Raw genomic sequence first — 23,262 nt, forward strand, 5'->3', positions numbered from 1 at the left:
TTTAGATTGATATTTAATAGAATTATGTCAGAGGTTAAAGATAATATGCTAGAAGTCTCTATGCTTACTTTTGTTTATAATTTCTCATTCACTGTATTCCCACTCCCAACTCCTATTTCAAACGCAACACAAGTTTCCCCTCCCTTCTTTCAGCAACTCCCACCAGGGCCCTGTAATGAACTTCCTTACCAGATCTTTCCCCTACATTTGAACAAAACCATGGTATATTTTAGGGCATGCCACTTTTTTATTTAAACTAAGCTGAAAGTTGGTGATGGATGTGGCTACATATTTAATAACTGAACTCTGCAGAAGTGTGAGTACTGTTACGGAGAAGACTTTATAGAACCTCTTATCAGGATTATTGTCTTAATAATTCTCTCTGAAAGCACTAATTAATTATTGAATCAATAAAGGGTGAGATAAGAACCACCTTTGAAATAAACCCTTTCAGAACACTTTATGGGATGCTGCAAAAGGGAAAGTTAATGGGGGTTTGCACATTTCTGGAAAAATGTGGAAATAGCATAGAGGACACAAGATAAAAGCTATAAGACAAAGCAGTGTACGAAGACATAGCATACATAAGATTATCAAAAGTGACCAAATAAGGATCTGATTGACAGGGCAAACAGATCACTTCTGGATGTTACAACACGACTATAGAAGTACAAAAAAACCCCCCAAAAAACAAACAAACAAACAAAAAAAATACAGTTAAAAGAATGTGAAGGTTTCAAAGTCAAGCAGCCAAAAGCTTGGAAATGCCAGAATTAAGACTGCCTGTGTAATTTTAGATCTTGTCTTATTTGAAAGTTATTTCAATTTAACTTTAGTTGTTTTGGGATAAAATGTCTTGCATTTATAAACAATTTTTTATTTTGAATTATCTGGTTCTCAACCTGCATTACAAAATCCATTTTGAAAGCAAGTTTCATAAATTTTGGAATGAGTTAGCAGGCAATAAGGTAGGTGAGGATGCATCCCCATTTCAAATAAACTATTCCACTTCTAGCAGCCCTTGCATTGCAAAGAGCTATGTGGAAGTGGAGTGTGAAAAAAACAATCAGGCTCCCTGCTGGCCTTGCCTACTGGAAGGGACCCTGCCCCCTGGTGATCGGGAAGGGGGTAGGAGGAAGCGCAGTAGGCCGCTGTCCAATCAGTTTGAGGGGCAGCTCCTTTTTTAACTATTGAAAGCTGGTGGAGTGGGGGGGGCTTTGCTGCATACCTGGGTCAGCCTGTCTCACATATGTGCTCCGAAGAAGTGGGCTGTAGTCCACGAAAGCTTATGCTCTAATAAATTTGTTAGTCTCTAAGGTGCCACAAGTACTCCTGTTCTTCTTTCTACTCCTCCAGGATCAGTCATCTTGATGGGATGTCATCACTCTATTTAAATTTAGCTCACAGACAGGTGCTTGCATTGTAATTCCAGCTCCCAGACATACAGATCATACAGCAACCGTGCCCTATGTTTCTGCATGGTCCCATGCTGAGGTCCTGGGCTTTCTTGCCTTCTGGGGAGAGGAAATGGTCCAGTCCCATCTTAACAGCAGTCACCAGAATGCCATGCATTTCAAGTCATGTATTTCTTCCATGCTGCCTGACTGCCCCAACTCCGCCCCCTCCCCTGAATGCTTCGCCCCCCTGCCGCTCCCCCTCCCCTGCTTCCCACGAACATTTGATTCGCGGGAAGCCTGAAGCAGGCAGGCAGCAGTAAGCTGGGGCTGGGGGGCGCGAGGAGGCGCAGCCCAGTCTGGCCCCCCAGGCCGAGCGGCTCCTTCTGGTGGCCGGCCGGCCCAGGCCAAGAGGCTCTGGCCCCAGCGTCTCCCGCCCGGCTCGGGCCCTGGGGCGCCGGGCCCCAGCTGAGCACCGCCAGCCCCGGTCCGGCCCCTGGCCGAGCACCGCCGACCCCAGCGGCGCCGGCCTCCAGCCAAGCACCGCCAGCCCCTCCCTCCCTATTTTCCCAGACATGTCCAGCTTTTTGGGATTTCCTCCCAGACGGGGATTTGAGGCCCAAAAATCTGGACATGTCCGGGAAAATCCGGACATATGGTAACCCTACCTGGCACCTGTGGCAAGGGAGGCAGGCCCTACAGATCAGCCCCTTGCACTGCACTATGCAGCCCGCCCTGACTCATCCCCCTCACACCCACCCTTCTACCCCAAACACTTCAGCACAGACGCATTAACTCCCTGGGTCAAAACCCCTCCCCTTCAATCCAGCCTTTCAAGGGTTAAATAAGGAGCCGCCCCCCTCTGGCTGATTGGACAGCGCCCTACTCTGCTCCGCCCACCCGATTCCCAGGGGGCGGGGCCATCTGTTTTTTTTTTTTTCCCACGCTGCACTTCCTCGGCACTCGTTACAGACGAGTGATGCTGCGCATGCGTATTTGGAGGAGTTGTGGAGGGAGCTTAGCTCCTGTCGCGCGTTGTGACCGTTACCGGATAGAATGTTTAGGAGGCCCCCGCGGAACTTCCGGGGCCGCCAGAGAGTCGCATCCAGCTGTAGCAGCAGCGAAGGGGAGCCGGAGCCGGAGCAGGGAGGGGAGCAGGGCGATGAGCAGGAGCAGGGCCCTGCCAGTCCAGCCGCCGAGGGGCAGCCGCCCACAGAGGGGCCAGCAGGGGACATTGGGGGTCAGGAGGAAGAGGAGGATGGCGGCGGCGGAGTGCCCCGAGGGGCAAACCCCAGAGCGGGGCAGGCGCGGGGAGAGATGGCCCTGCTGAGCTTCGGCGCCGACGAGGAGCGAGATGGTAAAGTCTGACGCCGGCTCCCTTCCGCCGTGCAGCGTGTGTGTGTGATAGGGCCGGGGGGGGCGGGGCCGTGCGTGCTCGGGGGCGGGGCGGGGCCGGGCTGCTGTGTAGACATGACCTAACACTGCATTCACTTTTGGGTTTCTGAATAGCAGTAGGATGGCAGCAAGATGCAGGGAATCAAAGGGGAGAGCAGGTTGGGAGCTAGAGAGAGTGAATTATTGGGGGTGGAGTGGGAGAGTATAGAACAAGAGAACCATTGATAGTGAGGTCTACTGGTTTAGTGACAGGGACAAGGAGCTAGCACCTCTCAGTCTGGTTTGGACATGGACTCACTCGGTTGCCTGGAACAAGTCATTTAACTTTTGTGTCTCTATTTCTGCATATGTGAAATAGGAATAATACATTCATAACAGGATTGTTATGAGGCTTAATGAGTGAATATTTGTGAAACTCTTTGAAGAATAACAGTTCTATACATCTGAAGAAGTGAGGTTCTTACCCACGAAAGCTTATGCTCCCAATACTTCTGTTAGTCTCAAAGGTGCCACAGGACCCTCTGTTGCTTTTTACAGTTCTATACATGTTTGTTTAAAAGTATTAGAAAGGTAGAGAAGATTTAGGAAGGTAGAAAGGTGTATAATTAGACACAGCAAGAAGATAATCTGCATTAAGTGATGCAAAGACTAATAAAGTTAATGATGAGATAAAGAAGGAGTAAGCGTGCATAACCAAGACCTGCCTATTTGACACTGCAAGATGTTGTTAAAGTTGTCTGTGGCTAAATATGACTCATGTGAAAGAGGTTTTGTGAAGGGGGGGTCTGTACTCTTTTGCATGTAAACTCAAATACAACTGATCTCCCACACTAAATCTGGGCTGATCAGCAGTGATGCTGATGGTCCTTGATGACTTCACTATGCACATATGATTTTTCTGGATTGGTTTGGAACTTCATGGCTACCTGACACTCATAGGACTGTCTCATATGAGTGGACCCTACAGCTATAAGGCTGCGCACATTCTGGATCTGATGTTTGGGTCATGGTTGTTTTATTATTTTACTCTTACATTGTGATAATGCCTAAAAAAACCCTGTACAAACATATAATAAATGACAGTCTCTGCCCCAAAGGACTTAGAGCCTAAAACACAAGGGTCAGGAGTGTAGTATGAAGAAATGGATGTTATCCCTCTGTTATGGACTGAGGCCCAGACATCAAACTTGCATTGATTTCAGTGGGAGTTAGGTGCCTAAATACCACTGAAGACCTGAGGTGACTTGTTTCGTTTTGTTTAAGATTATCTTGCCCTGATAAAGTAAGGGGACCTGTTTGACTGGTCAGTCTTATATAAATCCATGGTACTCCCACATCTTGAATACTGTGTGCAGACATGATTGCCCCATCTCAAAAAAGATATATTTGAATTGGAAAAGGTTCAGAAAAGGGCAACAGAAATTATTAGGGGTATGAAATGGCTTCCGTATGAGGAGAGATCGATAACACAGGGATTTTTCAGCTTGGAAAAGATGACTAAGGTGGGGACATGATTTTATAGACCTCAATCATGACTGGTGTAGAGAAAGTAAAAAAGGAAGTGCTATTTACTCCTTCTCATAACACAAGAACTAGGGGTCACCAAATTAAATTAATAGGCAGCAGGTTTAAAATAAACAAAAGGAAGTATTTCTTCACACAACACACAGTCAACCTGTGGAACTCTTTGCCAGAGGATGTTGTGAAGGCCAACACTATAACAGGGTTCAAAAAAGACTAGATACATTCATGGAGGATAGGTCCGTCAATGGCTATTAGCCAGGATGGGCAGGGATGGTGTCTCTAGCCTCTGTTTGTCAGAAGCTGGGAATGAGTGACAGGGAATGGATCGCTTGATGATTACCTGTTCTGTTCATTTCCTTTGGGGCACCTGGCATTGGCCACTGTCGGAAGACAGGATACTGGGCTAGATGGACCTTTGGTCTGACCCAGAATGGCGGTTCTTATGTTCGTAAGTCTGATTTCACTGAGGGAAAATGTTCATCTGAGTGCCCGCTCTGTGAGCAGTTCAGTAGAACTCTAGAATATTGTGTTCTTCTCTGTTGTTAGTGGCCCATAAATGTCTTAACGCTTGAGAAGTGAAAGAGCTAGAGCACCTGTGGTGACACTCTTGAACTCGTCTAACCTTATGCACTGTAGACTTTTAAAGACTGTATGCCATGATCGTACACATGTAGACCACTGATTATTGATTTTATAAATGTGTATTGTAATCTTTTAACACCTTCAAATCCCTCTTCAAAATTCTCTTGTTGTGATCCTTACAAAAAACGTGACAATAATTAGGCTGTAGTCTCAGTACACCAATAGCTTATGTTGACGAATATTGTCTCATTGTTTACTTGTACTACCCTATCTGTCTATATCTATTTGTTGTCTCTTGTCTTGTACTTGGATTGTAAACTCTTTGGGGCAGTGACACTCTTTTGTTCTGTGTCTGTACAGCACAGTGTGGTCCTGGTCCATGACTAGGCCTACTAGGCACTATGGTAAGACAAATAAATAATAAAATGTTTCAAATGTGATGATGTTGCTTTGTAAATACATTGTTGTTTACACTGATCTATTTTGTTTTTTTTCTCTTACAGAGGATGAGGAACTCTTTAAAATAAAGAAACCATCTCTTAACACAATAACATTTAGAATGCAAAAGAAGGAAAACCCACACTCTGCAGTCAGAGAAGCTGAAAGAAGCAAAGGTAAGTACTTGGCTACTTATTGGGTGTATTTTACACTGGTTGTTTTGTAAAGCATTTTGAGATCCACGAAGGAAGGGTGTTATAGCAAGTATTGTTATCAGATGTATTGTTTTTATATTAACTTACAAGAATGAGTTATGGTTGAAAACCATTGAATTTAAATGTATATCCCAAAACACAATGAGCATAGGGTCTGATCCTGTATCTATTTAAGTGATCTGCCAAACTCCCATTGACTTTGTAGGAGTAGGATCGGGCACTTAGGTTGACCTTGAGAGGAGCAGACCACCTGGAACTCCCATTATAAATGGAGATTAATGGACTTTGTAACTGCCTAGTAGTCTCAGGATTTGGTCCTAGTCAGTAGTTTCGCAACGATTTCAGCATTTTCATTTTTTAGAAGTGGGTCTCAGATTTCATTAATGAGAGACGGCACAACCTGTTAAAAACTAGTCATAATCTAGTAGTTTACGGTACTGTTACTTCAATAACTTGCTTTTATTGAATATATATTTTATGGAATTATAACAAAGTAGTAGTAACAAATGTGAAATACTGACAGACTATTTGTACTATGCTGTAATAGCCTTTTTGATGAAGGTATAAATCATGTTAAGAATCCCCTAAAATCATCTGAATTTAGAACAGAGAATTGAAGTGGAAAAATACATAAATTTGTATGATGATGCCTTACTTTACTGTGTCCTCAAATTTTGCTTTTGTTAAGATTCATACTGTAACTAAAAATACTGCCTTAAATCTTTGAAGACAATGGGATTGCTTAATGTGTAAATTTAAGCACCGTTAAGTCTTTTCAGGGTGAGGGCTTGATTGTTATTGATAACCCATTAAGAAACATCATAAATCTAAAAACATTTTCAGTAGCTGAGACAAAAATCCTGGGTCTTGGTTTTTCTCCTTGAATACAGAAATCTTCCAATCGGAGTCTAGAATAATTAACACTACTGATACATGTGAGACAGAGGAGGAGGATGACCACTACTCATCAGCCAGTGAAGATTACAATAGTTCAGCCTCTGAAACTCAATCCAGCCCTCCACAGAAAAGGAAGGATTTATCAGCAGGTTTGTAACTAGTTATGAGCAGTGACTACATACTGCACGTAGTCTTGCATATTGCAGAATATTCAAAGTACTGTTTAAAACACTGGATGCTGTTACACTAATGTATATTTAAAGTAACTTCACTGAAATCCTTGTATATCAAGGCCATTTATTCCAGAGTTACATTGGTGTAACTGAGAGCACAATTTGCCTTTACAGTCTATTGTCAATCTTGTCCCTTGGGATAGATATTTAGCATGATACTTTAAATGACTGCTTCATGGAGCAGCTGGTACGGGAACCCACAAGGGGAGAGGCAACTCTAGATTTAGTCCTGAGTGGAGCGCAGGAACTGGTCCAAGAGGTAAATATAGCAGGACCGCTTGGAAATAGTGACCATAATACAATAGCGTTCAACATCCCTGTGGTGGGAAGAACATCTCAACAGCCCAACACTGTGGCATTGAATTTCAAAAAGGGGGAACTAGGCAAAAATGAGGGGGTTAGTTAAACAGAAGTTAAAAGGTACAGTGACTAAAGTAGGGTTACCATACGTCCTCTTTTTCCCGGACATGTCCGGCTTTTCGGCAGTCAAACCCCCGTCCGGGGGGAATTGCCAAAAAGCGGAACATGTCCGGGAAAATGGCGGCTCTGTTTAAGAGCCCGGCTGCCTGAACGCTACCGGCTTCGGGCAGCCCCGTGCCTGGAGACCCTGCGCCGCTGGAGCCCGGGAGGGGAAGTGCCCGGCTGGGGGCGCAGGGTCTGGAGGCACGGGGCTGCCCGAAGCCGGTAGCGCTCCGGCAGCCCGGCTCTTAAATAGAGCCGCGGGGGGCTGTGTGTAACTGACACAGTGTCAGTTACACAGAGCCCCAGCCGCTGGAGGCTCTGTTTAAGAGCCGGGCTGCCCGAGCGCTACCGGCTTCGGGCAGCCCCGTGCCTGGAGACCCTGCGCCCCCAGCCGGGCACTTCCCCTCCCGGGCTCCGGCGGCGCAGGGTCTCCAGGCACGGGGCTGCCCGAAGCCGGTAGCTCTCGGGCAGCCCGGCTCTGTGTAACTGACACTGTGTCAGTTACACACAGCCCCGGCGGCTGGAGGCTCCAGTCCCCGCGTCTCTATTTAAGAGCCGGGCTGCCCGAGCGCTACCGGCTTCGGGCAGCCCCGTGCCTCCGGACCCTGCGCCGCCGGAGCCCGGGAGGGGAAGTGCCCGAGTGGGGGCGCAGGGTCTGGAGGCACGGGGCTGCCCGAAGCCGGTAGCGCTTGGGCAGCCCAGCTCTTAAACAGAGCGGGGGCGGCTGGAGCCTCCAGCCCCCGGGGCTCTGTGTAGCTGACCCAGTGTCAGTTACACAGAGCCAAAGAGAAGAAAAGCCTCGAGCCCCAGCCGCTGGAGGCTCTGTTTAAGAACCGGGCTGCCCGAGAGCTACCGGCTTCGGGCAGCCCCCTTGCCTCCGGACCCTGCGCCCCCAGCCGGGCACTTCCCCTCCCGGGCTCCGGCGGCGCAGGGTCCGGAGGCACGGGGGCTGCCCAAAGCCGGTAGCGCTGGGGCAGCCCGGCTCTTAAACAGAGCCTAAGAGGAGCAGAGCCTCCAGCTGCGGGGGCTCTGCTCCTCTTCGGCTCTGTGTAACTTATACAGTGTAAGTTACGCAGAGCCGCCGGAGCCCCGGAGGGGAAGTGCCCGGCCGGGGGCACAGGGTCCGGAGGCATGGGGGCTGCCCAAAGCCCGAGCGCTACCGGCTTCACAGTTTGCTGGGCAGCCTCCAGACCCTGCGCCCCCGGCTGGGCGCTTCCCCTCCCGGGCACCAGCTGCGCTGGGGAAGCGCCGGCTGGGGGCGCAGGGTCTGGGGGCTGCCTGGGAAACCGTGATGCTGGTAACACTGGGGCAGCCCTTTCCCCCTGGCTGGTAGTGGGAGGGAGGAGGGGGCGGAGTTAGGGTGGGGGAAGGGGCGGAGTTGGGGCGGGGCTAGGGGTGGGGAAATGGGCGGGGCCATGGCCCGTGGAGGGTCCTCTTTTTTTATTTATGAGATATGGTAACCCTAACTAAAGTGAAATCCCTGCAAGCTGCATGGGCGCTTTTTAAAGACACCATAATTGAGGCCCAACTTCAATGTATACCCCAAATTAAGAAATGCAGTAAAAGAACTAAAAAAGAGCCACGGTGGCTTAACAACCATGTAAAAGAAGCAGTGAGAGATAAAAAGACTTCCTTTAAGTGGAAGGCAAATAGAAAGGAGCATAAACACTGCCAAATTAAGTGCAAGAATGTAATAAGAAAAGCCAAAGAGGAGTTTGAAGAACGGCTAGCCAAAAACTCCAAAGGTAATAACAAAATGTTTTTTAAGTACATCAGAAGCAGGAAGCCTGCTAAACCACCCTTGATGATCGAGATACAAAAGGAGCGCTTAAAGACGATAAAGTCATTGCAGAGAAACTAAATGGATTCTTTGCTTCAGTCTTCACGGCTGAGGATGTTAGGGAGATTCCCAAACCTGAACTGGCTTTTGTAGGTGACATATCTGAGGAACTGTCACGGATTGAAGTGTCACGAGAGGAGGTTTTGGAATTAATTGATAAACTTAACATTAACAAGTCACCGGGACTAGATGGCATTCACCCAAGAGTTCTGAAAGAACTCAAATGTGAAGTTGCGGAACTGTTAACTAAGGTTTGTAACCTGTCCTTTAAATCGGCTTCTGTACCCAATGACTGGAAGTTAGCTAATGTAACGCCAATATTTAAAAAGGGTTCTAGAGGTGATCCCGGCAATTACAGACCGGTAAGTCTAATGTCTGTACCAGGCAAATTAGTCGAAACAATAGTTAATAATAAAATTGTCAGACACCTAGAAAAACACAAACTGTTGAGCAATAGTCAACATGGTTTCTGTAAAGGGAAATCGTGCCTTACTAATCTATTAGAGTTCTTTGAAGGGGTCAACAAACATGTGGACAAGGGGGATCCAGTGGACATAGTGTACTTAGATTTCCAGAAAGCCTTTGACAAGGTCCCTCACCAAAGGCTCTTATGTAAATTAAGCTGTCAAGGGATAGAAGGGAAGGTCCTTTCATGGACTGAGAACTGGTTAAAAGACAGGGAACAAAGGGTAGGAATAAATGGTAAATTCTCAGAATGGAGAGGGGTAACTAGTGGTGTTCCCCAAGGGTAAATCCTAGGACCAGTCCTATTCAACTTATTCATAAATGATCTGGAGAAAGGGGTCAACAGTGAGGTGGCAAAGTTTGCAGATGATACTAAACTGCTCAAGATAGTTAAGACCAAAGCAGACTGTGAAGAACTTCAAAAAGATCTCACAAAACTAAGTGATTGGGCAACAAAATGGCAAATGAAATTTAATGTGTATAAATGTAAAGTAATGCACATCGGAAAAAATAACCGCAACTATACATACAATATGATGGGGGCTAATTTAGCTACAACAAGTCAGGAAAAAGATCTTGGAGTCATCGTGGATAGTTCTCTGAAGATGTCCGCGCAGTGTGCCCAGGCGGTCAAAAAAGCAAACAGGATGTTAGGAATCATTAAAAAGGGGATAGAGAATAAGACTGAGAATATATTATTGCCCTTATATAAATCGATGGTACGCCCTCATCTCGAATACTGCATACAGATGTGGTCTCCTCATCTCAAAAAAGATATACTAGCACTAGAAAAGGTTCAGAAAAGGGCAACTAAAATGATTAGGGGTTTGGAACCGGTCCCATATGAGGAGAGATTAAAGAGGCTAGGACTCTTCAGCTTGGAAAAGAAGAGACTAAGGGGGGATATGATAGAGGTATATAGAATCATGAGGGATTTGGAGAAAGTGGATAAGGAAAAGTTATTTACTTATTCCCATAATACAAGAACTAGGGGTCATCAAATGAAATTAATAGGCAGCAGGTTTAAAACAAATACAAGGAAGTTCTTCTTCACGCAGCGCACAGTCAACTTGTGGAACTCCTTACCTGAGAAGGTTGTGAAGGCTAGGACTATAACAGAGTTTAAAAGAGAACTGGATAAATTCCTGGTGGTTAAGTCCATTAATGGCTATTAGCCAGGACGGGTAAGGAATGGTGTCCCTAGCCTCTGTCTGTCAGAGGATGGAGATGGATGGCAGAAGAGAGATCACTTGATTATTGCCTGTTAGGTTCACTCCCTCTGGGGCACCTGGCATTGGCCACTGTCGGTAGACAGGATACTGGGCTAGATGGACCTTTGGTCTGACCCAGTACGGCCTTTCTTATGTTCTTATGATGATCTGATAGAAAGCCCCGTAATATTTATAGTAATGAAATAAAAGAAAAGGTAAAATTAGATATCATTGGGTTTTTTTTATAACTATGTGCTGAAACAAAACAAAAAACCTCTATTATAGATCACTTGCCATAACTAGGCATTTGGATAGAAGAGAAATGATGCATTTAAGGTTATGATACTTTCTAATCTCATTTTTCATTTTTAATAAACAGGAAATTAAATGCAATAAAACTTTATTAATGCAGCATTAAGGATGCAAGTTTAGAGACTAATAATCCAGGAATGCAAACGTTAAGGTACTTATAGTAGTAATCCTTTTTCATTTTCATGTATGATATAGATTACTAGTTTAGCACACTTCTTTTTCCTTACTGCTCATATTTTAATTTGCAGCCTTAAGCATACTTTAATAATATTCTTGCCTTGATTATATTTTTGAGACTTAAGACTGGCAAAATGAAGAGAATTGTTATGTTTACAGCATGCACCTCCATTTATGGCATAAATACTGGAAACTTTTATTTAGGTGGTTGTGACTTTTAAGACTACTGTGGCCTTTGTTTTGAGGGTCTGAAAACTACTGAAAAGTAAACATGTAGTTGGAGCAGCAGGGGTATGGAAGTGGTCCTCAATATTTGTGATCTTTCAAGTTGTGCCCCTCGGACTGTAGAAATAACATGCACAATTATCTCAATTTATCATTAACAATGTATTGCAGAAAAAAGCCCCAAACTCCTAATGTGTTACTATACTTTGGAGAAAAAACATTATATAATTAACTTTGTCATGAGGAGTAGTATTGAATTTTTCTCTTAGTCTCTTACCTTAGGTTCTTTCTGTTCATTACAGGTAATATACCTGATGCAGCTTATATCCAGGTTGCTTGTAGGAAACGTCAGTTGGCCAGGACTCAGGGTGACTATATTCCACTGGACACATCACATCGTGCTCCAGTCTCTCAGAAAAAAGCATGCAGTGATACAGAGAGTGAGGATGACTCTGATCATGATACGATTCTCCACTTCGCTCCCAAAACAAAAACTCTTAGGCAGAGGATGGCTGAATATATAGGTAAGTTTAAGCCTGTTTACCAGGGCATAAAAATGGCAAAACTTGAACTGTCTGAAGAATATGAAATGCACAAAGAGTGCAGTTCTAGGCTCTGTTTGTAAAAAGGGTGGTGCAGACCCTTATTGCCCTTTTAGGGCTTTACTACGTGTGTATATTAAATCAGATTAACTTTAGTTAGTTCATTTTACAGCACCTTATGTCCACAAACAACTCTTTTTAAGTGATTACTTGGCATCTTAGGTCACAGTAATAATCATCCTCCTCGGAACAGGAGTAACTCCACTTTGCAGAGTTTTCTTTCTTTAAGTTTGGGTGGATGCATTCCTAACTACTCTCCTTCTAGCAGTCCTGTAACTACTATCTCACATTACAGTGCTTTACTTCTGGACTTGCCTGTCTTGTATCTGTGTGCCATCCACTCCCCTGGGGTCATCTTAACTAGATGTCATCTCAGTTTAAATGCTGGCACACAACCAAGAATGCACATGTTTGATATCAGATAATAGTGAGTTCACATACTCCTTATAGTAATCAGGCCAAACCCCTCTCCTCAGCCAAGTTTCTATGTGGAGTCATTCAGAGATCCAGGACTCTTTGGAGAGCTGCATATTCAATCCCATCTGGAGAAATCACTGGAATGCAGCCATCTACAAGACAGTTTGAGCAAATGAAGGCAAGGAGGCACTCCTGGAGCTGGTCCCAGTGCTGAGTCAAAGCAAAGGCACTCCAGGAAGTACCTGAGGACAAGGGACTAGAACAGGACTTCTGGTATTGCTCCCATACTCTGAGGAACTGAACCACATTTTTGCAAGTGAAACCACCACAGAACCCAAGACTTATGTGGTGGATAATTTTCTACAAAGCACCTAAGACAGCATGGTTGGCACCCAAAAAGCCACTGAAAGCTACCTTGGCCTCATGTATGCCATGGGGATCCAACCAGGAGGAGACTTTTTCAGGGCAGCCAAGAATTGGATGACCCGACAGATTTGGATGCTACACAAGAACAGCATATGAATAGCCATACTAAAACTGCTGTGGATGAGAGTTCTACTAGCAGCCAGTCTGAAAATGCTGGGAAAGAGACTTATGCCCATAAGCATTATGTGCTGTATTACAACAGGACAATATAGGGGGATGTTTGCTACTTCTTTCGGGGACCGGCTGTCCACTTCCATGTTGGGTGGAGCTAGAAACTTTTCCCCCTATTTTGCATTTAACACATTGCCCCCAGCATGCTGAAAATGGCATCTGCATCAGAGAGTTAATGCTTTAAAGTTTTATTTCCTTGTGGTATCATGCTGCACAACCATCGGCCACACTTGCCAACTCCATAAACCTCTTCCTGAGCTGTGTCCTGTTTGTTTTGCCTCTCAGACAATGCCCTCCCTTATACACTGCTCAAGATGTCTGCACTGTAGGAATTAAAAAATGCATTGCACGGCAAACGTTTATTGTAGCAGCAGATACGTTGGGGGGGGGGAATAGAAAAGATTCACAATTTCACGGTTTCATTAATACTCAGCTTTTAGTAAAGTTGAGGATTCATGTGGTAAATGGCCCAAATCAGGTTGCAGAGCCATTTGAAAATGGGTTTAGAGCAGTGACTGTAGAATTTTATTTGTCAGAAAGTACACTTTTTTTAAAATCTATTGGTATCGTAAAAGAGAACTTAAGGCAAAGATAGTGCTTTATTTTGGCACACACATTGCAAGGCAAAGCAGCACTCCAGGGACTGCCCGTATAGCTAGTGTTTCTATTCCACTTCTGCACCAGCACGGGGACACTAGTTTGGTAAATAGCAGTGCTGCATAGCTTCCTGGTTTGCCCAGCGACTTTTTGGACAGGCCCCTTCTTAATCTTCTGGGAACTCATCTCAGGGTAACATCCTTCACTGTAAGGACAGCCTGGAGGAGTGCACATGCAATTACTAACCTGCTGATTGCTGCACCATACAACGTCCCCCCCCCCTCCCCCCCCGCCCCACCTAAAACCAGAACAGCCATCCAAACACCCTGTTTTTGTTACTGGGGGCCTATACAAGGGGAATTAACTTGGAAATCTTCTTACTGTCTTGAAGTGAACCTCAGTGTGGGAAGAGATGATTGGAACAGCATTCTAAGATTGTGAGGAAAGAAACATTTTTGGCATGGTGATTAGTGTGGGGACAGTAAGTACTTGTGCTCTTTCTTATTTCCCGTAACACCTGTAATGTCATGGCCCATGTGAAGAAGGGAGTTATCACCTGCAGAGTGGCTGACAAATCTTCAAGGGGGGGCGGCTGGGGGAATGACAAGAGAAGATCTGTCCCAGAAACTATTGAATTCATCCCAGCAGAGAGCCACATGGAAAGCCACAAAGGCACAGTTGTGGAAGAGTGGTTTTCTGGAGCATTCTCAAAGGATCAAAATGGATTGAATGGCCCTGGACAGGGACATGAGTTAGACAGCTGTGATAGAGCACCTTTAGCACTTTACCCAAACTTCCAGTGTTCTGCAAACTGCAGAGAACACACCATCCTGGGACCACTATTTCAGTCAACCTACAACAATCAACCCTTGGACATGGAGAAGGAGCATTTTCTTGAGTGCATCACCTATAGGAGTTTGTGAGCGTTCCTTATTTTGGCCATGCCTCAGTTCCATTGGTGTTAAAGTTGCACCACATTCTCGTTTAGTTGTTTTGTTGTTGGGTTCCCCCTTCCCCCCCCCCCCCCCCCAAGATGCAATGTGTTACCTGTTTTTTAACTGAATAAATTCATTTAGTTTTAACTTGGCTGAAATGTTCCATTGAGGAACAGTTCAACCCATAAATGACATAGTATGGGAGGAAAGTATGTTATCAACTAACCAGAAGAAAACACAAACGCGTTTCTCTTGTTGCAGTACATTTGTCTGTCCGTCCGCCCCCCCTCCCCCCCCCCCCCCGCGCGCTCCAATAAGCCCTGACCTCAGTGGAGGAGAACAATGCATCCTGACCCTATTTCCTTGACCACTTGGGGCATTTTGTAGAGGCACACTCTCGCGGTCTGTAATGTTCAGAAAGTCTCTCCGCTTCCTGCTCCTACCCATCCTCCAGGATCTCTCCCTTGCTCTCATAGATGTTATGTGAAATACAGCACGCATTTAGCACACAATGAGGAGAAACATCCAGCTTTTTCATAAAGCATCACCCTCCTTCTCCCCCACCCCCCTTCAGCCTTCTAAAAGTACACTTCACTAGCATTCCGTAGGTACTTGGAATACTCCTTTCTCTTCTCCAAGTGTAAGCCAAAAAAGCAGAGGGTAAGAAGGGTCCCCTAGAATGAGAGGAGGAATCACAACTCCATTAATGTCTGTAGTGGTCTGGGGAGGAAAAATGTCCTCCTTCATTCCAGTAGCCTAGATTGTCTGTCTGTCTGATTTCTTTCCCTCCACCCAGGGAGAACTTTTGCCAGAACAATTTATGTACTTTATCCTGGTATAAAATAAGATGAATGATATGGAATTCTTTACCTTTTCAAAACTTATTGATTTTACAAGAAACCTGGTTAGCTGAGTCTGAAATCATAGTTTTTGAATCCTTTCTCCGAGAAGGAAGCCAATTATCAAAAAGGAGTTGTGCATCAGGAGAACTTGTCACCTTGGTTTCCTTATGCCTAAGAGCCCAGATTTTACCTTGGGAATCAAAGGACAGACTATAGTTTAAAACGAATTCCTGATCTGCAAATTTTAGTATTAAATGCCTACTTTCCACCCCATATCCTCCCTGTTTTATTGTGGGAGTGCCTGGATAAGCAAACTCATAGTAGGCCTTTCGTTCCCAATTGCTTGGCTAATTATTTTGGGAAAGTAATGCTTAGATAGTTTCTCCAATGAACTCAGTATCGGGGAAGAAAACATTAAGGAGATTTTTGAACTTCCCTCTTGAAACTCTAGAGATCCAGTGTTTAACATCTCTGGACAAAAACCAAAGGCTTTAATCTATTAAATTTAATCTGATACCTGTAAATGGAAGGAGTGCAGGGGCTAGAGAGAGCCATTTTGCCTATGTTTCATAAACTGGTGGTATTATTGATTATATCATTCCCATAATTAATTGACCCTTCTAAAGAGATTTTGCTATACTTTCTCGTACAGATAGCGACCACCAATTTCTCTCTCTAATGAATGATAATCTCCGTTTTTTTAAAGAGAATTTTATTTCTTAGGGGTGAGGATTTCTTGATTACCTGTTTGGAACAACGTGGTTGTAAAACTAAAATGGACCCCAGACATTTGTGACACACTGTCTAGGAGATTGGAAGACTCTTAATTATTACAGCTCTTAAAAATTTACTTCCGAGAACTCCTCTCAAATTTGTGAATGATGATAAGAGTTGCTGGTAAAGTCCTCACAATCGCTAGTCTCTAAACAAATTGATTTTGGTTTTAATTATCCCAAAAATGCTTTCAAAGATAAGCGCACTTGGTTTGAAGAAGGAAAAGTCTGCATTAGCGCATAACACTAATAGGGTAAGATGCAGTCCCTCTTCTAACTTGCTTCCTAATTTAGTAGCCACCAGAAGATGATATAAAGGTTTGATATAATAAAGAACAAGAATATTTTAGATCCTAGTGGAAGGATTTTGAAGAAGCAGCTAAACCTAAATTTTTTCCCACGTTTTGGAAGATGGTGGCCTTGAGCTCTGGTAGATCTAGCTGAGGATCACCATATTAATGACTGAGTCCAGTAGCACATTTTGGCCAGGCTTTGATTCTCCGCACCAAATTGTTTTAATCTAATTCTACTATACTTGATGTTATGAGGAATCCTCTTTGATTTACCCCTCTGTCCTCCAGAAATGTACAATAAAATTCAGGCATTCACTTTAGCCCAACAACAGAAAAAAGCTCCAAAGGAGGATTTCTCCTTTCTGAAGTTTTTTTTTGGAAGAATCTTGATTTGGTGGTCCACATGTGACGTTGCACTCCATAATGTTTATGGAAATATGTTTAAGGGTAAATATGATGTAACTGGAATATGCTTCATGCAAAAGGTCTCTTGTAAGGTATCATTTCAAAGCTTATAATCTACTGAGTGTGTTCATCCTATTTGTATGAATGTATCATTCTTGTATCTGAAACTAGGAATATGAAGCACAACTCTGAGGTCCTATTGTAATTATGCAAAGTGTGGGCCATTGATGGTGCTTTAGAATCTTGATGGCTCCCATTGACTAGGACAATTGACTGTAGATTGCAGTGGAGGCTTGCAGGTAAACAGAGCATATGTGTGGGCCAACCCTGGATGAATGGGAGGGGGCTCACAGGACATGTGAACATGTCACATGATACTGGAATCCATCTTAAACCTGGTGCTTTTCCATTGAGAAGGAGGGGTGGGAACCCAGAGAGGCAAAGGATTCCCGCCTTGTGCCAAAGATATAAAAGGGGGTGGAACAGAACAAAGGGGGCTGCTAGTCATGAGAAATCCCCTAGTTACCACCTGAGCTGGAACTAACAAGGACTGTACTGGGGAAAGGATTGGGCCCAGACTAGGAAGAAGTCTAGTCATTTCAATAAGCTTCTTGCACAATCTCTAAGGGTGAGATTTAGCTGTATTCAGTTTCTTAATGTATTAGGCTTAGACTTGTGTGTTTTATTTTGCTTGGTAACTTGCTTTGTTCTGTCTGTTATTACTTGAAACCACTTAAATCCTACTTTTTATACTTAATAAAATCACTTTTGTTTATTAACCCAGAGTAATTGATTAATACCTGGGGGAGCAAACAGCTGTGCATATCTCTCTAACAGTGTTATAGAGGGCAATTTATGATTTTACCCTTTATAAGCTTTATACAGAGTATCACGGATTTATTTGGGGTTTGGATCCCATTGGGAGCTGGGTGCTGAAGACAGGAGTACTTGCTAAGCTGTTTTCAGTTTAGTCTGCAGCTTTGGGGGCATGGTTCAGACCCTGGGTCTGTGTTGCAGCAGGCTAGCGTGTCTGGCTCAACAAAACAGGGTTCTGAAGTCCCAAGCTGGCAAAGAAAACGGGCTCAGAGGTCTTTTCAGTACATCAGGTGACCGTCCCAAGGGGGTCTCTGTGACCAAACCAGTCACACCACATTCATGGCTAAATTATTTACTGTCATTAATCACACTGGATGGATTCTATCTGGCTGGAAGTTCCTACTTTTAAAAGGGGGGACAGAAAGAATCCTGCTTCATAGAGATCTGAGTCTGGTAGATGTGGCACAGAAAATTAATTCTAGATTTTTACTATCTAAACTTGAAATATGGATTTTTAGACACTAATTTACTACATATAGAGCAGTCTGGCTTTAGGGCTGGTAGAGCCAGAATTGACAAGGGTTTTATCTTATGATTTATAAGTCTAGTGCTCTCAACCACAGTATATGCTGCTTTCATAGATCTAAAGATGGTATTTGATGCTATTAACAGAGAAACTTTGGGCAGAACTAAGAAGGATGCGTACTGATCTAAGACTTTTGAATATTCTAGGGACTCTACATCAGGGCAATATGACAAGTGTAAGAACTAAAGTCAATGGAGACTGTAATTCACATTTCCCCTACTTTTCTAGCATGTCTTTTTAATTTATGTATTAATGATAGATAATTTCCTGATGGTCTGACAAGGAAGTCCTTTACCACTGCATAGGTTGCCTCTGCACTGAACTGATCCAGACCTATCAAACTAAAACTAGTGAGGGAGATTTCAGTGAAGGATGAGATTAAGTTTCCCATAGAATCAATTCCAAAAAAAACCTTTTTTGTAAGAGAATTATTTTAAAAGTCACATTCTAATTAATGTTGAGGGAGGGAATTGGCCTCCCACTACGAATTTGCAGATCAAAGGATCATCAGGCCAAGTACAAAAGAGGGGTGGGGACACATGAGAAACTGCTTCACTTTTAAGTGCTACTACAAATTAATTATGTAAGTATCAATAAAAACCAGTATTAAGTGCTTCCCTAGAAGAAAGAATAATCGGACTCATAGTTCTAGAATGAGAGAACACCGACTAATTGATGGTATCACAGACACTGAGTTGAGGTGTATAGTGGGTAGTCAATGGAATTTGCTTACAGGGCAAATTCTCTAGTTGGTTGATTAAATGGGAAGTTGTGCAGAACAGTAGTTATTCTGCTTATTAAAGCCCAGTTGGCAGGATTTTCTAGCACCAGGAAAAGGAATAAAATTAATTACCCTAAATGTAAAATAAACAAGAAATTTAAAAACAAAATGGAAATAGCAAATGATGCCAATTGGTTTGCTTGAATGTTGTACCCTCTGGCCACCCTTCATCTATTTTGTCTTTTTAGATTGTAAACTCGTCTGAATGGGAAACATGTTATCCTAATTGTTTGTCAGCACAAAGGGGCCCTAATGTGGATTTGCACCATTGGCTGCTACTGCTACATAAATAATCAAATGTGCAAATGATAGCAGACCAGCAGCATACATGCAGTGTGTAAAATACTTGTATGCACTACGGCTGTCTATAGGTTGGAATCAGCCCCACTCAGCATTTATCAGGTTCCTTGATGGAAGCCTGAAAACAGGATATTAAGAAGTGCTAATACTCCTAACACCTAGTAATGAACACAGGATAATAGAGGTTATAGATAAAAGGCTCTTACTGTTGCTATCTCTCATGATTTTGTCATAAGTCTCAATAGTTGTTTTTCCTTAAAGCCACAGCTCCTAGAGTCAAGTAGGATATGTGATGATTTCAACCTTCCTTCTTAAATAAAAAAATAAATATCTAACCCTCATCACGGTGGAGAAAGCTTCAAAATGTGATCCCAGTACATCCTAGAGGCTCAAAAAGCAGAAGGCAAATTAAAAGAACACCAAATCTATTTGGCTTTTAAGGCATAAGGTTATATTTAAAAAAAATCTTACGATTTTTTTGTGAGCCTGACATGATTTTTTGAACATGTGGGGTTGCCAGTACCGGGAATTCTTCCTTTCTGCACATTAGTGTCCATTTAAGAAAAATGGACCTCCACCTAGTTAGCAAAATCACTAGCTTCCCATAGTGTCCCACCCCCAATTCCATCTATTTCAGTAGAAGGTGGAGGGACCTATCCCTGGCCTTTGAACATCTAGTACCTGAGCGGCTGTTCAGATACTACAGGGACAGGAGTGGCGTAAGCGGGCAAGGTCAGCTTGGTGGAGCCGGTGTTTGCTGGGGTGGGGCGGTGAGTGGCTCCGGCCGGGCCCTCAGCCCCACCTCCCTGGCTCTGGGGTCCTGTGGGAGCAAGGGGGCTCGAGGAGGGGTGGCAGGGCACTGGGAAGAGGGGTGGTCCCCCTCCACCAGGTGTGCCGGCTCGGATCTGTGTCCCACCATGCATGGGGCTGTTCTGGCTCCCGGCCGGGGGGAGGATGTATCTGGGGTGCACGGGGGCCTGGCAGAGAAATCGGGGGGGCCCTGGGCTGTGGCCGAGCGAGGCGGTTCCCTCCCCGCGCTCTCCGCACGGCAGGAGCGGGAGGCTATTCAGTGCCCCGCTTGGGGCACAGCCCCGCACCCACCCCGAGTGCCGGATACTGGGCCTCTCCCTGGTGACATTCACCTGCCCCTGGCTTCCTTCCAGGTGGGGCCTGTCTTGTCCTTAGCAGCTCCTCTCGGGCTATGTCTACACGACTGACTTCCCGTCGCGTAGCTGTGCCGGGAAAAGCCCCAACAGTGGATACCCGTTATACGGGGGCAAGCAGAGTTTCCACCCCTAGAGCTGGGTCTAATTTGTGGGTAAATAACATCTAAGTCTTCCTACACTGGCAAAGTGCCCCTAGTGTAGATGTGGCCTCAGTGTGAAACTTATCATTTGGGAGCTGGGAAGTGGGCAAGCCAGTGCAGATAAGGTTCAGCGTGGGGGGACGTCAGAGCTAGTGTCAGTCCATGTGCTGTTGCTGCCCTAGAGGAGCTGGCCTGTGGGTCAGGGGAGAAGAGGGCTATTCTCAGTGATTTCACAACTGGCTTCAGCAGGACTAGTAGACAGTACCCAGAAGTACCATCAGCTTTGTGTCTGCAATGTGCATGTGACAAAACAGGGTACTTAAATGAGTATGCTCAGAGCCAAACTATACAGCAATACTGTAGCAATGTCTAGGTCAGGGATTGGCAACCTTTGGCATGCGGCCCACCAGGGTAAGCTCCCTGGTGGGCTGGACCAGTTTGTTTACCTGCAGCAGCCGCAGGTTGGGCCAATTGCAGCTCCCACTGGCCACGGTTCGCCGCTCCAGGCCGATGGTGGCTGTGGGAAGCTGTGTGGACCGAGGGATGTGCTGGCCGCCGCTTCCCACAGCCCCCATTGGCCTGAAGCAGCAAACCGCGGCCAGTGGGAGCTGTGAGTGGCCAAACCTGCGGACGCAGTAGGTAAACAAACCGGCCCAGTCCGCCAGGGGGCTTACCCTGGCGGGCTGCCAGGCAAAGGTTGCCGATCCCTGGTCTAGGTATTGCAGTGACTGATAGGAAGTACACCTCTACCCCGCTATAACGCGGTCCCCGGGAGCCAGAAAATCTTACCGCCTTATAGGTGGAACCACGTTATGTCGGAGTAGCGGCTGCAGGGCTGCGGCGGCGATTTAAAGGTCCCGGGGCTCCCTGCAGCAGCCGGAGCCCCGGGCCCTTTAAAGCGCCGCCTGAGCCCTGCTGCCAGAGCCCTGGGGTAGCGGCGGCAGGGCTCTAGCTGTGACTAAAATTACAGCTCACAGGGGACTAACCTATTACAACTCTACCCGCATTGTATGCGAATCCATGTTATATTGGGTCACATTATATCGGGGTAGAGGTGTATCCTGACATCATGGACTTTTCCACACCACCCCCATGTTAATAATTAGTGAATCTTCCACAGTGATTGTCAAGGTCATGCAGTACCACAGAGAGACCCTTTTCTCTTGATCAAGTCTTTGACTTGGGGGAAAGGGGGGTGTGAGAGAGAGAGGGAAAAAAAAAAATAAGGAAATCTGTCCCATGAATAGCCCCGCTTCATTTTGGGAACTTCATCTTTGCAAAGCTGTCAAGGTTCCTTCCCCACTCTGAACTTTAGGCTATAGATGTATGGACCTGCATGAAAACCTCTAAGCTTCTCTATCAGCTTAGATCTACTTTTGCTGCCACCACTCCCAATGTGCTAACTCCCTTCCCCGGGTAGCCTTGAGAGACTCTCCACCAATTCCCTGGTGAACACTGATCCAAACCCCCTCGGATCTTAAAACAAGGAGGAATTAATCATCCCCCGCTCCTTTACCAATTCCTGGTGAGTCCAGCTCAATCCCCTTGGTTCTTGAAACAAGGAAAAATAAATCAGGTTCTTAAAAATAAGGCTTTTCATTAAAGAAAGAAAGGTAAAAATCATCTCTGTAAAATCAGGATGGAAAATTAACTTTACAGGGTAATCAAACTTAAAGAGCCCAGAGAACCCCCTCTAGCCTTAGGTTCAAAGTTACAGCAAACAGAGGTAAACACTCTAGCAAAAGGAACATTTACAAGTTGAGAAAACAAAGATAAACCTAACACGCCTTGCCTGGCTGTTACTTACAAGTTTGAAATATGAGAGACTTCTTCAGAAAGATTTGGAGAGCATGGATTGATGTCTGGTCCCTCTTAGTCCTAAGAGCGAACAACCCCCAAAACAAAGAGCACAAACAAAAGCCCCCCCCCCCCCCCCCAGATTTGAAAGTATCTTGTCCCCTTATTGGTCCTTTGGGTCAGGTGTCAGCCAGGTTACCTGAGCTTCTTAACCCTTTACAGGTAAAAGGATTTTGGAGTCTCTGGCCAGGAGGGATTTTATAGTATTGTACACAGGAGGGCTGTTACCCTTCCCTTTATAGTTATGACAAAAGCCATAAAGGACCTGTGCGTTGCCACACTCTGACATGGTATGGCAACACCCTCCTCATAGCATCCATGACAACAACCTCAACAGTTGAGCTACCAACACCAAACAAATTAATTACTGACTGATAGTAACCAGGGGCGATGAACTTCCAGAGGGTGATGGCAACATGCTTCTCCATGTTGAGGGGAATTCTCATGTTGGTGTTCTGCTGCAGCTGTGGGGTGAGCACTGTACAGATCCTCTAGGAAAATGGCCTTTGTTATCCTGAAGATCTGCTACCATTGCTGGTATCCTGCTCTGCATTACTTCCCCCGGTCACTGCTAGTTGGCCAAACCCAAAAGCATTGGTCCATTGAATAAAGTTGCTCCAGATAAATGCCCTGCAGAAGTAACTGCTTGATTTCATTTTCCTGCTCCTCTTCCATTAGCTGTATTACTGCAGCATCAAAAGCCCTATGAGACCACAGAGCCAAATCTGTCTGTCTCCATGATTGAAAATGTATTTGCATCATCCTATTTGTATAAACGACTGTCA

General features: G+C 45.0%; 1 protein-coding gene across 3 annotated transcripts in view; it reads left to right on the forward strand.

Moving 5' to 3' along the window:
• The first annotated feature begins 2,383 nt into the window (after positions 1-2,383).
• The window catches only part of GCFC2 (GC-rich sequence DNA-binding factor 2), a 53,041-nt gene continuing 32,162 nt past the window's right edge, over positions 2,384-23,262 (forward strand). For 2 of the 3 annotated variants that reach the window (XM_054023998.1, XM_054024000.1), the window contains exons 1-4: positions 2,384-2,751; positions 5,399-5,509; positions 6,439-6,594; positions 11,673-11,894. In XM_054023998.1, the coding sequence (XP_053879973.1) occupies positions 2,451-2,751; positions 5,399-5,509; positions 6,439-6,594; positions 11,673-11,894 (790 nt within the window). In that variant the 5' untranslated portion in view covers positions 2,384-2,450. The remainder of the gene's footprint in view (positions 2,752-5,398; positions 5,510-6,438; positions 6,595-11,672; positions 11,895-23,262) is intronic. The other variant, XM_054024001.1, reaches the window with a different exon arrangement.

The sequence above is a fragment of the Malaclemys terrapin genome, chromosome 3 (assembly GCF_027887155.1).
Source record: "Malaclemys terrapin pileata isolate rMalTer1 chromosome 3, rMalTer1.hap1, whole genome shotgun sequence".
Classification (NCBI taxonomy): Eukaryota; Metazoa; Chordata; order Testudines; family Emydidae; genus Malaclemys; species Malaclemys terrapin.